Source organism: Geotrypetes seraphini, chromosome 12, assembly GCF_902459505.1.
Source record: "Geotrypetes seraphini chromosome 12, aGeoSer1.1, whole genome shotgun sequence".
Lineage (NCBI taxonomy): Eukaryota > Metazoa > Chordata > Amphibia > Gymnophiona > Dermophiidae > Geotrypetes > Geotrypetes seraphini.
Window position 1 is genome coordinate 67,738,817 of NC_047095.1, and position 27,015 is coordinate 67,765,831.

General features: G+C 42.6%; 1 protein-coding gene across 3 annotated transcripts in view; it reads left to right on the forward strand.

The window, feature by feature from the left end:
- POMGNT1 (protein O-linked mannose N-acetylglucosaminyltransferase 1 (beta 1,2-)) overlaps positions 1-27,015 on the forward strand; it is a 93,786-nt gene that overhangs the window by 7,558 nt on the left and 59,213 nt on the right. For all 3 annotated transcript variants that reach the window (XM_033916589.1, XM_033916588.1, XM_033916587.1), the window contains exons 2-5: positions 4,452-4,554; positions 21,271-21,386; positions 24,845-24,910; positions 25,144-25,257. In XM_033916589.1, the coding sequence (XP_033772480.1) occupies positions 4,452-4,554; positions 21,271-21,386; positions 24,845-24,910; positions 25,144-25,257 (399 nt within the window). The remainder of the gene's footprint in view (positions 1-4,451; positions 4,555-21,270; positions 21,387-24,844; positions 24,911-25,143; positions 25,258-27,015) is intronic.

Here is a 27,015-nt window from a genome sequence, read left to right on the forward strand (position 1 = left end):
TAAGATTAATGCATGTTTTGACAAACCAATCCAAAAACTGACCATGTGGTCTAAAAATATCAAAACAAAACAAAAAATCCCCCACTAGTGTTCAGACATGGAGCTCAACGGCTAAACTCTGTGCCAACTTATTCAACTTCCAAAACGGGCTCTAAATTAGTTAGGGTTTGTTTTTGTTTTTTTAATTTATTAAGTTTTCAAAATTATCATTTTTACAAATAATAATAAAGAAAGGAAGTTACAGAATTCATAAAACAGAATTTCCAAATATTATCCATATCTCCTCAAGCCCACATAATGGGAGAATACAACCTGATATTAACAAATCAACATATTTAAACATAAACATGATCATAAAAACAACTTTCATGGTGCATCATAAATCTAAATTCCAAACTAATATTAATTCAGATGGATGTTTTACAAGTTTCATGAAGTTGCAAAAATTGTTCCAATTGAATAGAATCCCAGTATACATATTCATTTTCCTTATACTTCACTAAGCATTTACATGGAAACTTTAAGTAAAATGTGGCTCCCAAAGCCAACACCCTTGATTTTAAAGCCAAAAAGGCTTATCTTCTCAATTGTGTGGCTTGGGTCACATCTGGAAAAATCATTACAATATCTCCACAAAATTTAAGAAGCTTATTCTGGAAATAAGCTTTCATAATTAAGGATTTATCTATCTCTCTTCCGAAACGGGCTCTAAATTAGTTAGTTAGCGTTGGAGGTGTTTTATACTGACACTTTCATTGCAAACTGCTTGCGGGGTAAAAAAGCCTCAGAATATGGAGCTGTTTATATCCAATTTGGGTCTTGTTTGTGAGTAACTTACTTGCTCCTGCTCACGTCATAGGCACCCCCCCCCCCTCCCTTAGATATATTTTGGTTTTCTTTGTTTTATATGCCTTATTTTATATTTTAATTTTCTTTTGTTCCTTATTCTCCTACTGTTTTATATACACTATATACACTATCCCCTCTTTTACTAAGGCACGATAAACGCTAACACGTCTGGCTAGCGCACCTTAGTAAAAGGACCCCTATAGAGGCTATTGTTTTATATACACTATCTTCTTAACATTTATAGGAGTAATTCTAAATGCAACTAAGTAGCAACCAATTCTGCCTTCAGTGCCAGTCTTAATAAACTTGGCCTGGGGAGCTTTCCATGATGAGCAAAACAGGTAACTGTATCTTCTTACAAGTGCTCCTGTTTAAATCAGTTCACTAAGATCAAAAAGAATTTTTGATAGTTGCCTCCATAGTTCATGCGGTGCTCCCTTTTTGTCACTTTTAACCCACAGCACACTATGGATATGTCGCTGCTGCTTGTGACAGTCACCTGTTGCTACGTTGTCATCAACCGACACGGCCTGCATTTTGCGGGGTTACCTTCCCTCCCGCTGCATCTGGAAAATTATCTGGCAGCAATGCTTTATCTACAAATGGAAAAATCGTTGGTCAGCCTCTCACTCTAAGCCAGGGGTGTCAAAGTCCCTCCTCGAGGGCCGCAATCCAGTCGGGTTTTCAGGATTTCCCCAATGAAATATGCATGAGATCTATTAGCATACAATGAAAGCAGTGCATGCAAATAGATCTCATGCATATTCGTTGGGGGAATCCTGAAAACCCGACTGGATTGCGGCCCTCGAGGAGGGACTTTGATACCCCTCCTCTAAGCCATTCAAAGTACTGTTGTCAATTGCCATCTCACCTTACTTTAGCTTTATTCTGTCGCTTTGCTGGTCTCTCGAGTGAATGTATAAAAATGGCGCCAGTGTGTTTAAAGGGACGCTGTAAAGTGATTAAAATTATCCATGACCCGATTGGTTACTCTTTCAGCATTAGTAAACCGTATTAGCACACCTTTATTACAGGTACTCTTGCCGCTGTTATAATTACATAATAATCAGTGCGCCATGACCCACACATATTGTTTTCAGTGGTATTGGTGCGTGTTGTTGGAAGCGCTAATGAAAAAAATGTTAATAAAAATGTTGCCACCCCATACTCCTATTCAGACCTTTGGTTCTAGGGTTTTTAACCGAAAGATCCATCTCTGTTCTTTCTGAGCTAGAAATCTTCTGAATTCCCCACCTCCCCTCCCCTCCTCTCTACTACATCAATCACTAGGACTTTCAAGGAAAAGGACTCATGTTTCTTGTCAATACAGTGTTTTGCAAATGGTTCCCCTATAACCTCCCTTATTATGTTGTTTTATGCTCATTAAGACGTATATTCAATTTTCTGTAGGTTTGTCCCACATTACATGGGCACCTAATTGGGTAACTACCCCCTCTGTTTTACATTTGGAGGGGTGCCGTAACTTATAGTCCTCATTATCTGTCAGGTTACAAAAAACATTCATACATTCCCTAATTCTATACATCTGACATGTGCATACATAGTATGGCCATTCTTTGTTAGCTCCTCATTACTATTAATCTCAGGTAGTATTGACGGACAACGTTTCTTTCAAATTTTTTGTTTTACGATAGGCAGTTCTTAAATCTTGATCTTTAAATCCCCCTGTGATCGTCGGCATCTCTCAATGTTTTCTCGGGATCCTAGAGACTGCATAACTATTTTGTGCAAATGTCAGTACATATATGTGATGTCTACTTCCTGATTACTCTTATTTATATTTTTATTTAATCCTTGCTTGGGGAGCAATTGTTTTTGCTGGATAACCCCTTCTTATGAATGTCTTCTTCAAATCTTTAGGTTCTTCGTTTTATCAATTATAATACCATTAAGTCTAGTGAGCATTTGTTTAATATTGATTTCCACTTGTTATTAAATTCATCATCGCCATTAAACATTCTAGGTTCCTTATAGATCCTTAAACCTCTAGGTATGTACTCTTTTCTACAATATTCTGTTATTATTATTATTATTATTATTATTAGGATTTTATATACCGCCTATCAAAGTTTTCTAAGCGGTTTTACAATCAGGTACTCAAGCATGTTAATGTAGCCCCATGTAGTTCTTCTCCGATATACCTCTTGGATAACTGAGAGTTCATCCCATATTATTCTGTTATCCATTGTGTGCAGTTCCTACTGCATATTTGCTGAAGAGTCTAGCACTGAGCTTAAGAAATCTGCTGTGAAACTGAATCCACTTTGCCAAACCTGTGGATCTATTCCTATTAGTCTAATACTGTTTTCACAAACATAACAATTGCTGCTGCTGGGTCAGACCAGTGGTTCATCATGCCCAGCAGTCTGCTCACGCGATGGCCCTCTGGTCAAAGACCAGCACCTTAACCGAGACTAGCCCTAACAGCGCACGTTCTTATTCAGCAAAAACTGACCACGTGGTCCAAAAATATCACCTTACCAATAGGAGTATATGTCGATAAATCCCTATGGTGCATTCAGAATGATTCACTATCACCAAAGCACCGGGTTTTAAATAAAGCCTTTGAGTAAAAAAACTAATTTTAAATTGTCCATATTGCATTATAGGAGCACATAGTGGTGGCCTTCTGCGGAGCCATGTTTGAAAAACCAGTTTGGGGCTTGTACTAAAAGAGTTGCCATCGAACAGGGACAAACTATAGAAATATGTTTAATCCAGGATATGAGACACACAAGAAAGGACATTTAAGTGCAATGATGGTTCCTAATTAATCTTCATGCAGCTCCAATGCAGGAGATTGGGTACTGAGCACTTTTGCATAGTTTATGGACAATTTAAAAATAGTGTATTACTCAAAGGCTTTATTTAAAACCCGGTGCTTTGGTGATAGTGAACCAAAAATATCATTAACACAAAAAAAATCCCCCACTAGTGTCAGCTAAAATCCGTGTCAACTTATTCTACTTACAAAACTGGCTCTAAATTAGTTAGTTAGCTTTGAAGAGGTGTTTTATAATGAATATTTCATTACAAATGTTTGTTTTATGTTTTATTAACATTTGATATACCGCTTAAGCATATTACAGATCTAAGCGGTTTACAATAAAATACAGGTACTTAGAATTTCCCTATCTGTCCCGAAGGCTCACAATCGAGCTAAAGTACCTGAGTAAACAATTATTAAAATAGAAAAGATATAACAAAATTCCAAACTGCTTGTGGGTTACAAAAGCCTCAGAAACAAGATAACTCTTTTCAGAATTTAGGAATTTGGTTGAGCTGAGAACTTTTCAGCACCCCATCATACACCTTCCATAGCTCACCCCACTCTTAATTTAGAACAGCTAATTGGGAGGACTGCTAGAATTGGTTATCTTGTGTGCTTAAGTTTTATTATGGGCAGTTCACCCGAGACTCCATAATTTTCCCACAAATCCCTTTAGTTAGCTAGGCATTTTGTTGTCTTTTGGCAAATTTTTAGCATTCTGCAGAGGTATAGTAGTTGCTTATATATGCCTGAAGAACTGATTCCTTTTTGAATGAAGGTGGTTATATACATCAGATGATTTTGTTTGTAGGTGGGTGCTGTCCTCTTTCTCCTCGTGACAGTGATTGTAAACATCAAGTTGATCTTGGAAACAAGGAGAGCTGCAAACAAGGAAGAATCAGCACAAGACTATGGTGAGTGTCTGGAGAAGGAGACGTGATCTTCTGTTTGCCTCACTTCTGGCTGGTTGCATTTGTGCCCGTGGTAAGGAGGGCTGTAGATTGGTATTAAAACTCCAATACAAAAATAGCATGATTTACTTCTAATTATGCACACTATGCAAAAATTCTGCATACTTGACCAAAAGAATATACACTTCTCCCTCCGTATTCGCGGTGGATGTGGGTGGAACATAGCCGCGAATATGGAAAAACCGCAAATAACTGTTTATATGTTATTTGTGGGTTTTTTTGTAACAGCGTTTTTGCTATTGAAACCGCAAATAACTAGAGACTCTGCAGGTACCTGGGAGTGTGCCGGATGCCGCGTACATGAGCAGCTCACTCTTTCTCGATCTCGCTGGTTGGGCTGGCTGGGCTTCGTGCAGGCTCTGCTTCTTCTCTGTGTCGCAATGAGAGGGGGGGCAGGGGCCTGCGTGAAGGACGTGTCAGTTTTCCAAGCACTCGGCACTTGCGTTTCCTGCACTATCTTCTGGGTTGTTATGTTGCACTCTGGATTGTGTGGGGCTGCTCTCCTCAGAGCTTCATAGATTCGCCATCACACAAGTGTTTCTGTCGGTGACGGGTCAAAAACGCACGAGGACAAAGGTGCGCTGACAACAGAGCGCAGACAACTGAGCGCAGGGCTTAATCGTGCCGAAGAAAACCTGTATTTTAAAGGGCTTTGATGTGGGGTGTGGGGAGGAACCCCCCATTCTACTTAATAGGGATTGCGCTGCTGCCTCACGCTGCCATGTTGGGGGGGTGTGGGGGATGTAACCCCCCACATTATACTGAAAACTTAACTTTTTCCCTAAAAAACAGGGAAAAAGTTAAGTTTCCAGTATAATGAGGGGGGTTATAACCCCCTACAACGCCAGCGCAATCTCTATTAAGTAAAGTGGGGGGTTCCCCACCAACACCCCCTGTCGGAGCCCTTTAAAATATGATTTTTCTTCGGCGCGATGAAGTCCTGCGCTCAGTTGTCCGCGCTCGGTTGTCAGTGCGCCTTTGTCCTTGCGCGCTTTAGACTATAAACCATTTCTGTCAGGTGAGCCCTCCAAAAGGCACTGTTTTTACTTTAATTGCTCTGTGATGTAACTCAGATTTTGCATGTGAATATTCAGAGGGTGAGGAAGCAAACTGTAGTGGCCCAAGGCAGAAGCACTTCTCGTTTGTTTTCATTTTTATTTGAATCAGGAGTAGCAAGGCAAAATGTATTATACAGGATGATTCTTTTACTTGAAGGTTGATCACCCGCATCTCGGTTTCAAATGTAGTTTGGGTTAAGAGTTGATTGATTTTTGGGGGCAGAGTCTGCATGCGAAAAATCACGAATAAGCGAAACCGAGAATGCAGAAACCACGAATACAGAGGGAGAAGTGTAGTCCCTGTCTTCCAGCAGTAATTTAAACTTCAAAACTGAACAAAGGGTTCTTACTCAGATGCAAAACTTTGTATTGTGTGTGTGTGTGTGTAGCGGTTTATTTTTTTGGAGGTGAGATTATTGTTAAAGCATACTTTGCCTTTTACAGATGTTCTGACTTATTTGGCCGATACCTCTCTTTTTTCAGCTTAAACATTTTTATATTGACTGAAGGGGGGAAAAAAATCTAGATAATACGTTTATGAATCGTATACATGGTTCACAGATATAACAGAGATTGGCTGACCTTTTTTACTTCTGCTTATATATACTTTCCTATTTATTCTCAATATACAAATTGTTTAACCATTCTGCAACCATCCCATTGCCATTTGGAACCAACATGACACTCGGGGTTATATTCTCAAAAAATTTGTGTTAAAAACTGATGGACTTCTGTCACAGCCATATTGTAGCGATTTAAAAAATGAGTCATTCTCCAAAAAAATGGTTATGCAAATGAGGTTGGCGGAGAGTAGCAAAGGTTTGCTGGTGATGGCAAAGCAATGGGCACATGTGCAGAATAAACACAACCCCCCAATAAAATACCCAACAAATCGAGTCGCTGAAGTCCAACAAATCGAGTTGCTGAAGTCAAGCAGCCTCCCACCCGACACCCCCTGCAGTGGGAGAGATGCCCACTCTTTCCCATCACCAAGCAACTCACCCTTTGATACCCCCTGACAGCAGGAGAGATGCCCCTCCTGCTGCCAAGTAGTTCAACCCCCGACACCCCCTGGCAGGAGGAGAGATGCCCACTCTCTCGCACCACAGAGCAATTCACCCTTCCCTCCCCCCCCCACACCTTTAAGAGGGGCCTTAAACAACCTGGGCCAATCAGAGCCTCAGTCCCCTCCCTGGTGCATCCCAGGATGTACCGGGGAGGGGAAGGCCCACCATTTTGAATAGGTGGGCCTGCTGGTCAGAGAGAGTAGACATCCTTCCAACCAGCCATCGTAATTAAGGTAACGGGGAAAGCATAGGGGGATTGCTGCTTGGTGGCGGAAGAGAGCTAAACTGGAACTGGTTTAGCAAGCACATTAAAGGCAGATTTTAGTTTTGACAATCTGCCCCCTCAGTGTCCCCTTGATTTGACCATTCAATTTTCCGGCCTCTTTGTGCTTGTTTTAAGATCACACTAAAAGCTCGCCTGTTTTTCCATGCCTATGAAGGCACAGAGACTGTATCAGAAAGGCACAGTGTGTTCTGTAATATGTCTTTGATTTCTTTTCTTTTGTTGAATGATTAACTTTCCCTTGTTCCATGTTTCTCACACAATTAGCTATTATAAACTGCCACGGCCCCCCTTTTTAAAAAAAAAAAAAATATATAGTGGTGGTATAGTAAATTCTCCTATAAACTAGGCTACAGTATAAGGGAGGCTCCAAGCTGTAGGCAGTGTTGACTTCTTTTAGTTGCCAGTACTTGCAGCTAGGGCTGTGGAGTCGGAGTCAATTTTGGGTACTTGGAGTCAGAGTCGTGGGTACCAGAAACTGAGCAGTTGGAGTTGAAGGATTTATCTACCGGCTCCACAGCCCTGCTTGCAGCAGTAGTACATAATTGTTGCTCCAAATATCAGAAGGTTGTTTTTTTAAATGTTTTGTCTCAAAAACTCTTAGGCTCAAGAAATTATCAAATTGAAATCCATGAAAACGAAAAACCTTAACTCCTAAGGCAGTGAGCTATTCTTATCCCAGGACAAACAGGCAGGTATTCTCACTAGTGGGTGATGTCATCCGACAGAGCCCCGATACGGACGTCTCACAAGCATATTTTGCTTGAAGAAACTCAGAAGTTTCGAGATGCCCGCACCGCGCATGCGCCAATGCCTTCCCGCCCGATGTTCCGGGCATGTCTCCTCAGTTCTTTTCTTTCCGCGGAGCTGAGAAGTTTTACTTCGATTCTGCGCTGACTGAATTCCCATTCTTTTGCCTTCTATTGCCGCGGTTTTGAGTTTGTTTTGCTCTTTATCGTGTGTTTTATTTCTTTGGTTTACTTTTTTCAAAAAAACATTTTTTTTTCTTCCGGCGATTAGACCGGGTCGGCCGTGTGGCTCAGGCCCCGCTCCTTCAACCTTGTGGCGGAGCTTTTTCAGCCTATGTCCTGGCCAATCACCAGTTTTAAAAAGTGTAGCAAGTGCCAGCGCGCGTTTTCGCTAACGGATCCGCATCGACGCTGCCTGCAGTGTCTTGGTCCGGAACATTTCCCGAAATTGTGCCGGCCTTGTTCCACTCTCACAGCGCGGGCGTTTAAGCTTCGCTGTTTTTTGTGGGAGTCGATGTTCAAGATGGAAGCTGCGAAGGAATCTTCAGCTTCGACTTCGGCTTGCGCTTCGCCTGCATCTACGAAGCCCTCTACCACTCCTGCTACACCCGGTCTGCTGAAACCGGCTTCGTTTGTCCCGGTTTCGACCCCGCCTTCAGCGCCGGTGCCTTCCTCCGTCTCCTCGGATCAGGTACCGCCTCCTCCCATTCCACCCGTGGTTCTTAAAGTGCCGAAGGCTTCCAAGCAAAAGCACTCGACCACGAAGGAGCGCGAAGACCGTGCAGGAGGGCCCCCTTTTGGTGCGGATCCCTCCTTATCGGCTTCGTTGCAGTCCCTTTTGGAGGCTCAGTTTGTCGAGCTTATGACAACCATGGGACCCAAGTTGATTGCAACGATCCAGGGTGACCTCCCGGTTCCGATTCCGGGGGGCGGACTGCCCCCTCCTATTCCTCCTTGCCGGTCGCTCTCGCTGCTTGGCGAGGAGGAGTGGCGATTGGCGGCCGGTCCTTCGAGGCAGGCCTCCTTTAGTGACATGCCCCCTTTAGAGCCCATAACGCCTCCGGACGAAGAGGTGTGGAATCCCTCTTCGGCTAATCGAAGCCCTGGGCATCGCAAATCTTCCGCACTCCTTACCAAGCCTGGACTGCATCTCGAGAGGCGTCGAATCTCCCGCCTCTGCGCTCTACGGTCTCGAGTCCTATCTACTCCTTAGAGGCATCTGGGGACCATTCTAAGCATCGTCACTCTAGATCCCCCTCCCGACACCGAGAGGGGCATCGGTCCAGACATTCATCACAGCACTCCTCGCGGCACTCTACAGAATCACTGCAGAAGAAACTGCCGCGAATGGGGTATTCTTCGTCGGACATGTCTCCTCCGCAGGGGCCGGAGTTCGAGGAGCCGTGTGTCTCTTATTCACCCTGTCGATCCCAGGTCTTTGTGGATCCCGAGGCCTCGACTTCGTACAGTCCTTCTCGTAGGCCTGTGCTGGCAGATCAATTATCTTTTTCGTCTTTCCTCAGGCAGATGGCGGATGACCTGGACATTACCTTGGACTCTGGTTCTCGGTACTCCAAGGAATACCTCGACACCATGCATTTGCCTAATCCTCCTGCGGAGTCTCTTCGCCTGCCTCTGCATAAACTTCTCGACCAAACGTTCATGAGATGCTTTGAAACACTGGGTCCTTACCATCATCAAGGAAGGGTACTCTCTTCAATTCCATCGGGTCCCCCCAGACCACCCTCCAAGAGAGTATCCTTCCAACTTGACACAGACCGCCCTTCTTCTTCAGGAAGCTCAGGCTTTGCTCCGGCTTCGGGCTGTCGAGCCGGTCCCTGTGGACCAACACAACCGGGGATTTTACTCCCGGTACTTCCTCGTCCCGAAGAAGACGGGCGACCTGCGACCCATTCTGGACCTCAGGGTCCTCAACAAGTTTTTGGTCAAGGAGAGGTTTCGCATGCTGACTCTTGCTTCTCTCTACCCCCTCCTCTAGTGGAACGACTGGTTATGCTCTCTGGATCTCAAGGAGGCCTACACTCACATTCCCATTCATCCGGCCTCTCGCAAGTTCCTCAGATTTCGGGTGGGACATCTACATCTGCAGTATTGAGTGCTTCCATTCGGCCTGTCCTCGTCTCCCAGAGTCTTCACGAAGTGTCTGGTAGTAGTGGCCACTGCACTCCGGAACAGGGGTCTTCAGGTATTTCCCTACCTCGACGACAGGCTCATCAAGGCCCCCTCGGCTCCAGGGGTCATCTCGGTGACCCTGACCACTATTTCCTTCCTGCAGAGTTTGGGCTTCGAGATTAACTTTCCCAAATCTCATCTACAGCCTACCCAGTCTCTCCCCTTCATCGGGGCGGTTCTGGACACCATTCAGCTCAGAGCATTCCTTCCTCCTCAGCGCCTGGATGCTCTTCTTCACCTCTGCCAGTCAGTGTCTTCTCGCCAGTCCATCTCAGCGAGACACATGATGGTTCTCCTGTGCCACGTGGCCTCTACGGTTCATGTGACTCCTTTTGCCAGACTTCACCTCAGAATTCCTAAGTGGACCCTGGCTTCTCAATGAACACAGGTGTCAGACCAGTTAACTCGACACATCATAGTCACTCCTGCTCTTCGGCAGTCTCTGCTTTGGTGGATGACCTCTTCGAATCTATCCAGAGGTTTGCTGTTTCACACTCCTCCCCACCAGAAGGTTCTCACAACCGATTCTTCGACCTATGCATGGGGAGCTCATCTGGATGGTCTTCGCACTCAGGGATTCTGGACCAGTGCGGACCGACTCCATCAAATCAATCTTCTGGAGCTCAGAGCCATCTTCAATGCTCTTCAAGCTTTTCAACATCTGCTTCACGACATGGTGGTCCTCATTCGCACAGACAATCAGGTTGCCATGTATTATGTCAACAAGCAGGGGGGCACGGGCTTGGCCTCCCTCTGCCAGGAAGCTCTCAGAGTCTGGGATTGGGCGGTTCTCCACAACGCCTTCCTCAAAGCTGTCTACATTCAGGGGAAGGACAATGTCTTGGCGGACAACTTAAGTCGTCTCCTCCAGCCTCACGAATGGACACTCCATTCCAGCCCCTTTCATCAGATCTTTGCACAGTGGGGAACGCCTCAGATAGACCTCTTTGCTGCTCCCCACAACTTCAAACTACCTCAATTTTGCTCCAGGATCTACACTCCTCATCGTCTCGAGGCAGATGCCTTTCTACTGGATTGGGGAACTCGCTTTCTGTATGCGTTTCCTCCATTTCCTCTCATTCAAAAGACTCTGGTCAAATTGAAATCCGACCATGCCACCATGATTCTAATAGCTCCTCGGTGGCCCAGACAACCTTGGTACTCCCTTCTACTTCATCTTAGCAGCAGGGAGCCATTCCTTCTACCAGTGTTTCCTTCACTGCTTACTCAGCATCGGGGGTCTCTACTTCATCCCAACCTGCAGTCTCTCCACCTGACAGCTTGGTTCCTCTCAACGTAACTTCTCACCAGTTTTCTCAGGCGGTGAGGGAGGTGCTGGAGGCTTCCAGGAAGCCTGCTACTCAACAATGCTACTCCCAAAAGTGGACTAGATTCTCTTCCTGGTGTGTTTCTAATCGTAAGGAGCCTCAGCGAGCCTCCCTGTCTTCTGTATTGGACTATCTTCTACACCTGTCTCAGTCTGGCCTCAAGTCTACATCCATACGAGTCCACCTGAGTGCTATTGCGGCTTTCCATCAGCCTCTCCAAGGGAAACCTCTCTCTGCTCATCCTGTGGTTTCCAGATTTATGAAAGGACTTTTCCATGTCAATCCTCCTCTCAAACCTCCTCCAGTGGTTTGGGATCTTAATGTGGTCCTTTCTCAACTTATGAAACCTCCTTTTGAGCCTCTCAACAAGGCTCTGCTGAAGTTTCTCACTTGGAAAGTGGTTTTTCTGGTGGCCCTCACGTCTGCTTGCAGGGTCAGTGAGCTTCAGGCCTTGGTGGCGGATCCACTTTTCACAGTATTTCATCATGACAAGGTTGTCCTCCGCACTCATCCGAAATTCCTGCCTAAAGTGGTCTCTGAATTTCATCTCAACCAATCCATTGTGTTTCCAGTGTTTTTTCCAAAGCCTCATTCTCATCCTGGAGAATCAGCTCTTCACACTCTGGACTGTAAACGTGCTTTGGCTTTCTACTTGGATCGCACCAAACCACAAAGAACTGTTCCTCAACTATTTGTCTCATTTGATCCAAATAAGTTGGGACGACCTGTATCGAAGCGCACCATCTCCAATTGGATGGCGGCTTGTATCTCTTTCTGCTATGCCCAGGCTGGATTACCCCTTCCCTGTAAAGTCACAGCCATAAGGTCAGAGCAATGGCGGCCTCTGTAGCCTTCCTCAGATCGACACCGATTTGAGGAGATTTGTAAGGCTGCCACTTGGTCCTCGGTTCATACATTCACCTCTCATTATTGTCTGGATACTTTTTCCAGACGGGATGGACAGTTTGGCGAAACAGTATTACAAAATGTATTCTCCTAAGTTGCCAACTCTCCCACCATCCCATTGAGGTTAGCTTGGAGGTCACCCACTAGTGAGAATACCTGCCTGCTTGTTCTGGGATAAAGCAATGTTACTTACCGTAACAGTTGTTATCCAGGGACAGCAGGCAGCTATTCTCACGTCCCACCCATCTCCCCTGGGTTGGCTTCTCTGCTAGCTACCTGAATTGAGGAGACACGCCCGGACCATCGGGCGGGAAGGCACTGGCGCATGCGCGGTGCGGGCATCTCGTAACTTCTGAGTTTCTTCAAGCAAAATATGCTTATGAGACGTCCGTATCGGGGCTCTGTCGGATGACATCACTCACTAGTGAGAATAGCTGCCTGCTGTCCCTGGATAACAACTGTTACGGTAAGTAACATTGCTTTCTCCTACACCCACTCTGCCCTATGTTTCCCAACTTCATCGCTTTCAATGCACTCTCCTTAACCCTATCTCCCCTAGTCTGTAAACGGTTCACAGTCATTCGCCTGCATGACAAAGCCACGCCGACATTTGAGCCCAGACAATTAGGCGCAAGACTCCGGCGCACTGCCGGAAAAGTTAATTTTAAAGAGCTCCGACGGGGTGTTTACTTAATAGTGTTCGCGCAGCCGTTGGGGGGATTGGGGAGTTGGAACCCCCATTATAGAGGAAACTTAATTTTTTCCTGATTTTTGTCAGTGCGAACAGTATTAAATAAAGTGGGGGGGGGTCCCCCTACACTCCCCCCCCCCCATCGGCGCACTTTGAAATTAACTTTTACAGCAGTGCGCTGGAGTCTTGTGTGCAATTGTCTGCCGAAATGTCGGCGCGGCTTTGTCCGGCATGCTTTTGTCCTGTCACCCTGTAAACTGTTGCCGCTTTATTTTAGCTGATAGCTTCCACCCGCCGTTCACTTGTTTTCTCCTGTTCACTGATGCATGCTGTCGGCACAGCCCTGGAACAACTGTCATTTTCCTGTGTCTCATGATAATGGTGCGGGATTTGGACACTGCAAGGGCTCACGTTATCTTGAGAGCGGCACAATGCAGGAAGATGAGAACAATGGTTCTTTGTTCTGCAGGCTCATAAAGCTTCTGTCTTTGAGCAAATGAGGCTTCACATCTCTCTCTTCACGCCGCCTTGGAGCTACCTTCTCTACTTTGCTGTACTTGAGTGAGCTGGCTATCCAAAAGTTTATGTGGGAATTTGTAAATTCTGCACTCAAGAGTTGCTGGACTTTTCATGCAAATTCTGTATTGTGAAGAACTCTCCCAGGAGTAATGGTTTGTTATATTCCTATCATTGTAGTGCTCTTATGTGATGCATTGAGACCCAGGAGAAGTTTGGGGTGGAAATGCTTTTCTTTTTGTTTGTTTGTTTTGGGGGTTTTTTTTTTTTTTGTTTGTTTTTTTTTACCAAATACTGTTTTAAAATATTTTGAGAAAAGGGTTGTGGGGCTGAGTGTTAGTTGTGAATCTATCTGGCATTTGAGCATGTCACATTAGATAGCTTGGTTTCTCGCTCATTTATCAGCAACACACGCGCCATTGTTTAAAAGCCCCAGAAAAGAAGACTGCCATGAATACAGTCCATCTGAAACCGTAAGCTGTGTGAGCTGATCATTCTTCTGCTGGTTCCTAGGTGAATGTGTGAGTTTGTAGTCTAAGCACATTCATCATCTGGAAAATATAAAAGAACCCACAGGTACAATCCAGATCAGGCACCCAAGTCCAGCGTCTCCCTTCAGAAGCCTGTACGTGGATTCTTCCATCTATGAAAATCCCATTCAAGTAGCAATAGATGGTAAAGTTTGCTATTCCAGTCTCCTTAATCTTGGGGAGAGGAGAAGATAGTGGATGCTACAGATGGGCAGACTGGATGGACCATTTGGCCTTTATTTGTCATTATGTTTCTCTGTTTCTTATTATAATCTATTAATCATTTTTTAGATCATTGTGAAATACCAAGCTTGCATAAGGCCAAAATGCATTTCAGTCAGCTATCTTCTGCAGAAGGGCCTACCAAACTGCCCCCCCCCCCCCCAAGAGTGGTCTAAGTTTGAAAACAAGGACTGTTCCCACAAATAATTTGAATGCTGAATGTATAAAGCATTATGTGTTATCCAAACAGCTTAAAAAATAATCCTCAACTCAACAGGTGGCCAGTGCAGCTGTTATAGCACTAGGGTGGATATGATCTCAGTGTCTACAACCCCACCAATAGACTGTCTGCTATGTTCTGCTTAAAGCCATAGTTTTCCAGTAGCTTTCTGGATGGCCCAAATGCAAGCCGTTAAAATAGTTCACACTCGATATAATGCACAGATTAGTTGCCAGATAAACTGAAAGTGTAAAAATCCGCTTTTGTCACAACTGAACTGATGCAGTCCTTATTAAAGTGAGAATCTAAATGGACCCTTGTTTTTTGACATTTAAAGGGAAAATATCCCATACTGAACTTAGAGCATACAATCAGTTTGTCCAATATTTCTGCAAAAATAGAGATGTGAGGAGAGAATTGGGAGTTTGATTTTCCATTTAAATGTGGCAAAAGTTCAAGAAAGAAACAATGGAAGAATGCTTTTCTGGCAGCAGACTCTTACTTGAAGCAGTGTTAGTGTGTCTGCAGCCACATCAAGAACTACAGCCTTGCTCTTCTGGTGCTCAAGGGATTCGCATACTGCTAATCTGTTTGGCATGTTCATAGGGATATTCTGAAAACCTGTTGTGGTGATGGCCCTCGGACTGGGAATGAAGACTAAGGCCTGGATTCACTAACTCACTGTTGTTGGGCGATCCATGGCTGAGTCTTGCCGGGTGACCGATTTACTACGAGTCCAGGATGCATGCCCCACAGATCGCTGCAGAGCGATCATGACGCACGCGCAGACCATTCTGGATGGCTGTAGATACGATCCGTGCATGCGCTTGCTCTCGGCACAAGTGAAGTCAAAATAAAGGGGGAGAGGTGACTGCAGTTTACTTGAGTGGAATGGAACAGAACACGCTTTAGCCAGATAAGGAACAGAACACGTTGCATCCAAAACAGAACACACTTTTAAACCGCAGGTTAAAACCATGTGATCGCACTGCACTTTGCGTTTTGCAAAAATATGGGGAGTAATTTGGCGGCAGAGAGCAGGAGAGTTGGCAAGATGATCCTCAGCAGTCGCTTCTTTTCGGATCAGCAACCCCAATTGGTGTTTCTTCTTCTGCTTAGTGAACCACTGCCTTTCTACTTAAGCAGGCAATTTCCCCTCATTTGCATGGGTGGATCGGATCGGGTGGGAGATTGATCGGCCACAAGGTTAGTGAATCGGATCGGGAAAAGATCACAAACTGATCAGGACATGATCTTTGCGTTTAGTGAATCTGGCCCCAAGGCTGCAGTGCAAGGCAACATAATGAAAAGGTCTAAAAATTTAGATAGCAAAATAAACATCCATAACATTTGAATTAGAAGACATGTTCATTACAGAAGCAAGCTCTCAGAGATATCCAGTATAAGAGTGAAAAGTCTGTGTGCTTGTCCCTCACAGGATTGTTTTATCAACTAGAAAATAGTCTAAACTAACAGCTAGGTTAGTTTTATTTACTCGACCTGTTCTGAATGAAGTCCTTAGGTGAGTAAGTCTGATATTGAACTTGTTTGCTTTTTCTAAAAGAATTCTTTAGTAGGATATTTGGATGTACTTATTTTGATGAATCTCTGTACTGAACTTCATGCTCTTGGCCTCTTATCCTTTCCTTCTTTTCTTTTGTCTCACTTGGGTGTATCCTGCATACCTTTTCTAAAGAATGAATGTGGTGGTTACTGTTTGACTGTATTTAAGTATGAATTACCTAAGCCCATTGATCAGAACCAAGTCTAAAAAGTCAGCCTTCTCTCAAAGATGGAGAGATCAAGCTGATAATGAAAGGCAGTATATAGGTGATTGACTGTTATATATTTGCTTTTGTAAGAGATATAAAATTTGTGTGTTGGTTTTTATCTCCTCTGCTCTTGTTTTGTTTGCCTCAATTCTGCATTATAGATCAGGTTTTTTTCTATTGCATCTTTGGCAGGGAGGGCTGATAACACTGACAGTCATAATGATCATCCCCTTAATGGAAAATAGTAAGGTATTGTTAGCAGTAAACTTGAGAGACTGAGGTTAGACTCGGCAAGTTTCAAGTTTCAAGTTTATTGACTTTTTAATATACCGACCATCACAAAGTATCTGGCCGGTTTACAATAAGATTTATAAAAATTTTAAATATAAAATGTAGTGAGTGAACATTAAAACATAGTTTGACTAACATGAACGTGTGGGTAAGAGGGAAAGGGAGGGGGAAAGTTACATATTTTAGAGAAGAAAGGGAGAAGTAGGGATGGGAAAAAACATATTGGGTAGGATCGCTTTTTTAAAGCGGTTGGATGCATGAATTGGAATCGGAAGAGTTTATGAATAAAGTAAATGAGGAGAAGAGGGAAGAGAAAGAAAAAAATAGAAATAAAAAATAAAACTAAGGAAAGGAAAATGCATCTTGAAATAGAAATGTCTTCAAGTTGATCTTGAATTTATCTAGATGTTGTTCTTCTCTAAGTTGTTGAGGTAAAGCATTCCATAATGTAGGGGCAACAACTGTAAAATTTATTTTTCGAGTATTATAGAATTCTTTGATAGAAGGGATTCGTAATAGTTTTTGGTCAGTAGACCTCAGAATTCGTGGAGAGCTATGGGGGATAAGAAGTTTATGAAGAAATAGAGGCTGGTTTGTGAGATTTATTTTGAAAATAAGTAGGATGACTTTATAGGTTATGCGGTGCGCGATTGGTAACCAGTGTGCATCTTTCAAAAGTGGAGTAACATGATCATATTTGCCTATTTTATAAATGAGTTTTATTGCAGTATTTTGTATTAATTGTAGACGGCGGGTTTCTTTTTGTGGGAGACCAGTATAGAGTGAGTTAAAATAGTCTAAATGAGAGATGACAAGGGAATGCACTAGAATTGTAATTGCTTCTGTTCCTAATATCGAGGTTAATGAGCGGATAAGATGGAGTTTGAAAAAACAAATTCTTACAACTGAACTGATTTGGTCGTGAAAAGTGAGATCCTTATCGATTATGATTCCCAATAGTTTTATTTTTGTTTCCATTTGTATAGGAGTGGATTGAATAGCAATTTTATCTGGCAAAGATTCACTGTTTTTAATTGGTAGAAGTAGAGCTGAAGATTTTTCGATATTGAGAGACAATTTGTTAGTATATAGCCAGTCATGTATAGTGTCAAGTTTATGATTTATGTCTGTTACATCTGAAGTATTAGAGGTGCTGATTGGGTGGAGAAGTTGGATGTCATCTGCATAGGCGAAAATAGTGAAACCAATAGATTGAGCTAGTGTGAGGAGAGGAGAAAGGAAAATATTGAATAGTAGTGGGGATAAAATAGATCCTTGTGGTTGAGAAATTTCATTTTTTACCTGTACTGAAAAACTACGTTCAGTAAAGTAAGAGATGAACCATTGATAAGCTGGACCTGAAATACCGCAGTCTTTGAGTCGATTTAGAAGAAGTGAGTGATCAATAGTATCAAAGGCTGCGGAAAGGTCAAGGGAAATAAGAAGAACCGATTTTTGGTGCTCATGATAGTAGTGAATAGTGGAGATGAGGCCTAGCAAAGACAGTTCGGTCGAGTGTGAAGAGCGAAAGCCTGTTTGACAAGGATGAAGGGCATTAGTTTTTTCAATGAATTCAGTCAATTGGGTATGGATGATTTTTTCTGTGAGTTTAGAGATGAGGGGTAAATTGGCAATGGGACGATAATTTTTTGGCTGAGAAGGGTCTAAATTGTGCTGTTTTAATTTTGGAATTATAAGTGCTGTTTTCCAAGAGGTAGGAACTATGCGGTCAGAAAAGGATTTAGAGATCATTTCCCAGATAAATGGACCAAAGAAGGAAAAGTATTTTTTGAGGAGGAGAGGGGGTAAGCTCTCTGTTAGAGTATTAGAAGTGTTAAGCGATTGAAGAATAAGAAGAAGATTAGCTAAAGAGGGCATTTTGAAATTTGAACAGATGCTGAAGGAGAGGTGGGAGGAATCGTCTATAGAGTATGAAAGGGGAGGAGTAGGGGAAGGTCCTAAGTTTGACCTGATGTTTTTAATTTTGGTATCGAAGAAGAGTGATAACTCTTTTGCTGAAGGTTGTGCAGCTATAGGAGTGAATTTCTTTTTAGAGTAATTGGAGAGAGATTGAACTAGCTTGAAGAGCAATGATGAGTTACGGGTGGTAGAAATGAGTTTAGAATAGTATTCTTTTTTTGTTTGCTGTATGGAAATTTTGTACTGAGAAGCTTTTTCCTTGTAGAGAATTAGAAAATTGTTGAGGCGTGTTTTGCGCCATTTTTGTTCGACAGAGCGAAGTTGTTGGCGAAGTAAGGTAAGTTTATTGTCAAACCAAGGTTGTTGTTTTTTGTTTTTTGAATCTGGTTTGGGATGGGTGCAAATTTCTTGCTGAGGTGCTAGTAAGTCAATTAAAGATTTTGTAGAGACTTCCCAAAGGGAGAACTGTTTATCAACAGAGAGTGAAGAAAAGTCATTAAGGTTTAAATTGAACGAATTTTGAATAGAGGAAAGAGGTATTTTATTAATATTACTGGGAGAGTAGTGGTTTTTATTTGTTTTTTGTTTAAGACAGGGTGAAAGGTCTGGGTAATCCATTTGCCAGTTAATTAGAATGTGATCAGTCCAAGGAAGAGGATGAAATTGAAAGTTTTTAAAGAGGTGACATAGGGAGTCAGGGCAGAAGACCATGTCAATGGTGTTGCCAGCGGAGTGGGTGGGGATAGAGATAAGAGGAGATAATGAAAGATCAGAGATTAAGGTTAAGAGCTCTGCGGTGTTAGAGTGGTTGGGAATATTAAAGTGTATGTTAAAGTCGCCTAAAATGATAGAGTCAGGATAGGAGGTATTAAAGTCTGAGATAGCAGAAATAAGAGAAGAAAAAGAGGTTTTAGTTATAGGAGGGGGGAGGTAAATAAGAAGAAAATTAAAGGAGGGGGAGTATTTTAAAGTGAAGTGAAGGGATTCTACTGGAAAGTCTGAGTAAGAGATGGTGGTATTGGTCTGAAGAGGGATCGAGGTATGGAAGATAACTGCTATTCCTCCTCCCTTTTTATTTGGGCGGGGTTGGAGAATTGCCTTAAAATTGGGAGGACATGCTTGGGTCAAATATGCCTCCTCTCCATCGGTAAGCCAGATTTCTGTAAGACAAAGAATATGAAGGTTGTATTGGATAATAATGTCATGTATCAGATGATGTTTATTTTTAATGGATCGTACATTAATCAAAGCTGTGTTCAATTTAGGAGAGAAGTGATGTAAAGCCGGGTGAGAGTTGGGATTAGAGGAGATTGGAACAGTAATATAGTTCCTGGGCCGAATAGTAGAAGAGTTAGAGGGAGGAAGAGATTTTAAGGGTCTGTGGCCCCAAATGGTAGGGATGGGATCCATAAATTTGGGGCTAGAGTGTAGAAATAGAGATGAATTGGAGTAGGTCAATGTTTGGGGTAATAAGAAAAGAATAGAAATGTAGAGTAAAATAAGGGAAATTCCAATTTGGGATATGAAGTTTAAAGAGATTTTAATGGAAGGAGTATTGTATGATGCGAAGGTAGGTACAGAGGAATGGATTATAGTTTGAAGTAGCTGCATGAAGGAGCGCATAAAGGAGCAGGACCTGCTCCTTAGGTGCGCTCCTTTGGCGTGCGCCGCAAAGCAGATGATTTTATAGTCAACGCTACCGGTAATGGGGAGTGGGCGGAGTCGTCAGCGCCGCCGCCGCTGCGCGGCGGCAATCTCTTTGGGGGAGAAGAAGGCTGAATGCAATAGGTAACAAGTAAAATCAGGCTAAAATTTAAATTAAACAAAGTAAGTGTAAAAATTAAGACATAAAACAATATATAAGGTAGTATTTAAAATATAAGATAAGCCGGTAGGCAGCAAGGTGACTTAGAAGTGATGCACGGGGCAGGAGCGCAAGAAGATCGCTCCTGTCCCGGCCCATTGTTGGATTACCAGGGAACTGAAAGGTACGTAGGGAAGGTGGGAAGGAGGTAAACTTTGTCACTGTCAGCTGGGATAGGAGGTGGGAGGGATCCCTCCTGTCCCAGCCCATTGCTAGAACACCAGGTCTTATGGCAGGCCAGGCGGAGGCCTATAACAGGTCCGGGGGGGAGGGGCAGGCACGATGACCTGAATATAAGCAGAACCCCCCCATTTTTTGAGCCATTTTTTTGGTCCAGAAATCTGCTTATATTCAAGTATATACAGTACTTCACAAACAATGCAAAACTACATTAATGTTCTTTAAAAAAGGAGGGAAAAGACCTCAGTAGCCTGGTGCCACTGTACAACGTTCCTAAATTAAATAATCTTTGTAAGGAGCAATAATGTCAAATGAACTGTTGCCCAGCTACTAATGTTTCATGCTGGCCAACCAAAGAAAATTTTTAGGGGACCTTCATTTTAAATCATACAGACATATTGTCTGAAAACGATTGGAAATTTCAACTTCCTCGGTTCATATTTACAAAATACTTTATGACAAAAGTATTTTACTACTACCAAATATGTATAATGACAGGAAACCTATCTGTAATATGACTGGTCCATCTGCTGACATGATTCACTCTTTGATATTTGCATTAGGGTAGGTGGTCTCTTCCAGAATAAAACAATGTAGTTATGTCCCATATATTCACTGAAAATATCCATATCTGAAGGTTAAGATCTATACGAAAACTTTACATTTTCTCCTTACGATGCACCCTTATTTCAACCCCCTTTTTTTGTGGGGGGGGTGGAAAAAGTGCATCTTATGGAGTGAAAAATACAGTATATTTCCAACATTTGTTCTGGATATTCAAGTAGTTTTGTATTGTTTGTGAAGTATCCTGCTTGACTTATATTTTTAGTTCTATACTTTTCAGCTTTCTATAACTGTTCTGATTATAGATGAAGTGGTACAAAACATAGAGCCTCCCAGGCGTTCAGTCACTGGAAGGAAGGTCTTGGATGTGGAAGTCTACTCAAGTCGATCAAAGGTCTACGTTGCTGTGGATGGCACAACGGTGAGTGGTGCTGGTAAATCATAAGTTGTGTCATTCCTCCTTATGACATTCAGTCCTGTTTAGTTAAGGGTACAAGTAACTGATCAAAGTCTGCTCTTTTTTTCATATTAAAACTGAGTTTTGGTGAAATAAATCACATAAGATGTAAAAAAAAAAATTAAAACTTGTTTTGTAGCTGTCTGCTAGTGTAAAACATGGTGAAGTCCCCCAGCACGCCCCCTCCCAGAGCACAAGAGCATTTTAAAAGAAGCAGATGTTTTCTCAATAGGCGGTATAAACTAATTACAGAATTTATACAAGTAAGAACTCTCAGAATATAGCTGCAGATTCAAATCTCCTGCACCCATGCATCTGCAAAAAATATATATTTTCTGTCTTTTCTGAAAGTTGGCAAAACTTAGCACCAGAAAGGCATAGCACACTGGAATTCTCATTATAGTTGTAATTGTGATATAGCATAATTATTTTGAGCCTTATTCTATAACAGGAAATCTATGTTGAAGTCCTGTTTGGTCATTGCTGCTGTAGCTCCGGGAAAATTTCTAGCTTCTCTGGACCTCACGGAAGCATATCTGCACATTCCCATCTTTCTGGACCACAGAAGATATCTGTGGTTCCATGTACTTCAAGCAGGCAAATGGAACAAATGTTTAACCAACTTCATTTCAAATGCACTTTTGTACCAAACTTTTAGGAAGTGAATCAAAACTTATCTCTTTGACAGATTTCTCTGACCCCACTTCAACCTTGATGCACTTCCAAAACAGTTCTAGATAAACTTGACTAACCTTAACATGCCAATGTAATTTTGAACGTTCTCTGTATTGTCGCTGTCTGTATACACTCGTCTCCTGTAAACCGCTTTGAATTGTTTGTGGTATGGCGGTATATAAAAATTAAATTATTATTATTATTCAGCATTTCCAGTTTGTAGCTCTCCAGTTCGGCCTGGCAACAGCCTCCCGCAACTTCACCAAGATTATGGTGGTGGTGGTGTCATTCTTTAAGCAGCAGCTTAAACATTGATTGTTTGGTACAGGGAGAGTGTTTCACTTTAGTGCATCACAAGGAGAGCTCATTAGAATGCCAATGAGCTCCTTGTAATGCATTTGCATAGGGTACTCGCTGCCTGTCTGTCTTTTTTTCTTTGTCTCTCTCTCCTTGGCCGCTGTCTGTCTATCTTTCTTTCTGTCTGTCTCTCTGGCCCCCTGTCTGTCTGTCTGTCTTTCTCCTTGGCCACTGTCTGTCTTTTTTTCTTTGTCTCTCCTTGGCCTCTGTCTTTCTTTCTGTCTGTCTCTCTGGCCCCCTGTCTTTCTTTCTCTCTCTCTCTGCTTGGCCGCTTTCTGTCTGTCTCTCTGGCCCCCTGTCTTTCTTTCTCTCTCTCTCTCTCTGCTTGGCCGCTTTCTGTCTGTCTCTCTGGCCCCCTGTCTTTCTTTCTCTCTCTCTCTCTCTCTCTCTCTCTCTCTCTCTCTCTCTCTCTCTCTTTCTCTGCTTGGCCGCTGTCTGTCTGTCTTTCTTTCTGTCTGTCTCTCTGGCCCCCTGTCTTTCTTTCTCTCTCTCTCTCTCTCTGCTTGGCCGCTGTCTGTCTGTCTTTCTTTCTGTCTGTCTCTCTGGCCCCCTGTCTGTCTGTCTTTCTTTCTCTCTCCTTGGCTGCTGTCTGTCTCTCTGGCCCCCTGTCTGTCTTTCTTTATCTCTCTCTCCTTGGCAGCTGTCTGTCTGTCTCTCTCCCTGGCCCCTTGCCTGCCTGTATTTCTCTGTTGCACCATGCCTGCCTGTCTCTCCGTGGCCCTTCTGTTCCCCCCTCTCCCCGAGCAAAGCATGATTGCTGTATGCCCCCCAGCACACCCCTCCCCCCAAAGCAGCCTCATTTCCCTCTCCTCTCCACTTCTTACCAGCATGGGACACCTCGCAGCACCCGCACGACACCTTCCTGCCATTGCTGAGACAAACTGCCGCTCAATCCACTGCACGCGTTCCAAGCCGGCACACGCGCCGCAAGTCGCCCCACGCACCAGAAATGGAATGTGGCCACGGAGGCACACATCACAGCAGCAGGGATCACGACCTCCTAACTGCATGCGCGCTTAGGGTTTTATTATAGAGGAGCTCAGAACAGTTTACATGAATTTCTTCAAGTACTCGAGCATTGTCCCCTGTCTGTCCCAGTGGGCTCACAGTCTGTCTAATGTGGGGACAATGGTGGAATTTAAATGACTTGCACAGGGTCACAAGGAGCAGCATGGATTTGAATCTACAGCCTTAGAGTACTGAGGCTGTAACTTTAACTACTGCGCCACACTCTTCCCCTTACTGACCGAACAACCCACCTCTCTCCCTCCCCCGAAGCATCAGTGGCAGCCACAAATCTCCCTCCCTCTAGCCCCCACAGTGGCAGCCTTAAATCGCCCTCCGATTCCCGAAACAACCGGTCCTGACAAACCCCACTCCCTCCCCCCCCCCACACACATTTCCCTTCGGCCCCTGAAACATAGCCAGTCCTGACAACACTCTCCCTCCCTCACCTGAAGCAGTAGCAGCAGCCAGTGAGCAGAGGCTGCCGCTAATGCTTCGAGAGAAGGAGGGGAGTTGTTGGTCAGTAAGGGGAAGAGTGTTGCACAGTAGTTAAAGCTACAGCCTCAGCACCCTGAGACTGTGGATTCAAACCCACTCTGCTCTTTGTGACCCAGTGGTGGCCAGAAGCAGCCTGTTTACGGCGCTGCCTTTGCTCACTGGCTGCTACTACTTCTTTGGGTAAGTGGGGGAGGGGGGTTGTTAGGACCGACTCTGCTTCGGGAGCCGGAGGAGGAAGGGGGTTTGTTAGGATTGACTGCCTACTTCTTCTGGGGTCCAGCGAGAGGGAGGGGTGTTGTCTGGACTGGCTACTGCTGCTACTTCGGGGACTGGAGGGAGGGAGTTTTGTGGCTGCCACTGCTGCTTTGGAAGAGCCTTAAGTGGGTCCAGACCCACGCAGAGGGAAGGCGAGACGACCTGAGGTGGGAGAGGTGGACCAGAAGTGTATGTAGGACTGTGGAGGTAGGGTCCAGCAGGGGAGGGGTGATGGATGGATGCTGGACCCATAGGTGGGGGGAGAGGGGGGATAGAAAGAAGGGAAGGACAGATGTACTTACAAGTGGGGGGAGGGGGGATAATAGAGTGAGGTGGGAAAGGAGACAAAACTATTTTTATAGTAACTCTCGAGCAACCAGAAACTACAGTTATCCAGCATCCATCAATCCCCATGGGTGCTGGATAACTGAGTTTACTGTATATTCACTTATATATGCCATATTTGAGTAATTTTGGACTCGATATCTAGTATCGTTTTATTAAATAAAAATAATACACTGGGATTTTTTAAAATGCTAGTAAAATATAAGTTAAAAATAAATTTCTATTAAAACTAAAGCTTGTCAGTATAGTTTTTCAGAACTGGCATGTGAACTGATTTTGTTTTTCAGGTCCTGGAAGATGAGGTTCAGGAGCAAGGGCGAGGAATCCATGTCATAGTGCTGAACCAGGCCACGGTATGTTTTCTGGCTGCTTTTTTTGTTCTTTGTGGTTTTGAAAGAAACATGCTATAGTGTGGAAATAGGCAAGGCCATCTAGGGATCATGCCACTTACTTGCCCATTCTCTCAGATTTTTGCATGGAATTGTCAATGCTTTGAACTTTACTGTTGGTTTACCTTGTTACCAATGCAAAGGAAAAATAGAAGAAAATATACTATGTGTTTTACCACTATTTTTTAAAATCTTAGGGTCATGTGATGGCAAAGAGGGTTTTTGATACTTACTCTCCTCATGAGGATGAAGCCCTTGTTCTCTTCCTCAACATGGTGGCCCAGGGCCGTGTTCTGATCTTTACTGTGAAGGTAAGCTGAAGGTCTCATTCTTTACACACACTTTTTACCTGTTACATCTGTTTGTTACCATGAGCCACAATAGAATGCCTACTTGTAAAGAATTGCCTTAATTAGGTAAATGTCTCATTTGTAGTGGTCATGAATGACTGCAACTACTTTAGACCTGGTCTTTATTTCATCGTTGGATCTGGTGCAAGGGATAATAATCGCAAAACACAGGGGAAACAAATCCACAAAAGATAGAACAATAAAAACAAGTGGAATTGTCCAATAAGAAAAGGTGCAACAAATAAAGATGTCTTTCAACTCATCTGGACAATCAGGTTATTCTTTATTCTTCCAAAAATACTCGACCCGACATGTACATGTTTCGGCCCTATGGCCTGCGTCAGGAGTCTATAGATAATATATAAAATTTATAGAAACGCATATAGAGACATATGAACACTACAATAACATAATATATGCTAATAAGAATATTAAATACAATAACATAATATATGCTAATAAGAATATTAAATACATACAAGTTACTAGAAATATATTAAAAACATATTAAGAATATATTAAAAAAGAAACAACAATTTCATAAACCAATGCAAACAACCATATATTTTAATAAACCAAACATCAAAAATATAAATAACTAATATCGTGTAAGTTTATCATATAATTATCATATAAATTTAAAATTAATCATAACAACACATAAAATTAAAATCAAACAATAATCTAGATGTCACAGCAAAATAATTTAGACATTTCATATATTAACGAATCAAAAATGAATAATCAAGTAATTAAAAGTTAATAATTACTAATTAAGTAATTAAAAATAATAAATACTAATTAAGTAATTAAAAAATAATCAATGTATTATCCCAAGGAGATTAAAAATAACCAATGTATAATCCCTAGAAATCAATGTATTGTAATTTATGGAGTAGAAAAATCTATATATATATAGTCACTAGAACCATATATTTAACAAAAAACATTTATAATCTACAAATCAAAACCAATCAATGTGTCTAAACACTATATAATCAATAGCCACAAAGGATTAAAATGTATATTAAATAATAGAAACAATATATAATGTATTATTTAAGTATATTTTATAAAATTATTAAACCAATGTCCCACAATATACTTAGAATTAGACCAAAAACAAATAGAAAAGCAATAATCAATATTAAAAAAGAATATAAGTCACCCAGAACAACTAGAAAAGCAATAATCAATATTAAAAAAGGATATAAATCACCCAAGCATACTAAGTAAAATAAATGAGATATAAGAAGATATAAGAACACTGCAGTACCTTGGAGATCTTTGGGTGCACCTTAATAAAAGGAACCCTTAGTCTTAGTAGAAGTATAGGGTTACAACCTCTCCAACCCCACGCCGGCTCTGTGATGTAAACAAAATAGATAAAGACTTTTCCTCTCTCTTTTTGGTCCTAGTTCACGCTTGCTGTCTTTAACACCAGCTCTGGTAGGATACACCTTTCAAATCTGACACATTATAATCATAAAACAGCAAATAAAATTATTTTTCTACCTTTTGTTGTCTGTCTGTTAACTTGCTCACAAGGGTCTCCTGCCCAATTGATGTTTTCTTCTTTCTCCATGCTCACCATCCATCTTCCATCTCTGTACCTTCCCTTCTTCTGTCATATCAACATTTCTTTCCCATTGTCTCTCTTTTTCTCCCTGCCTTGTGCCCTGGGCAAAACCTCTCTAATCTCCTCCATGCAACATCTCT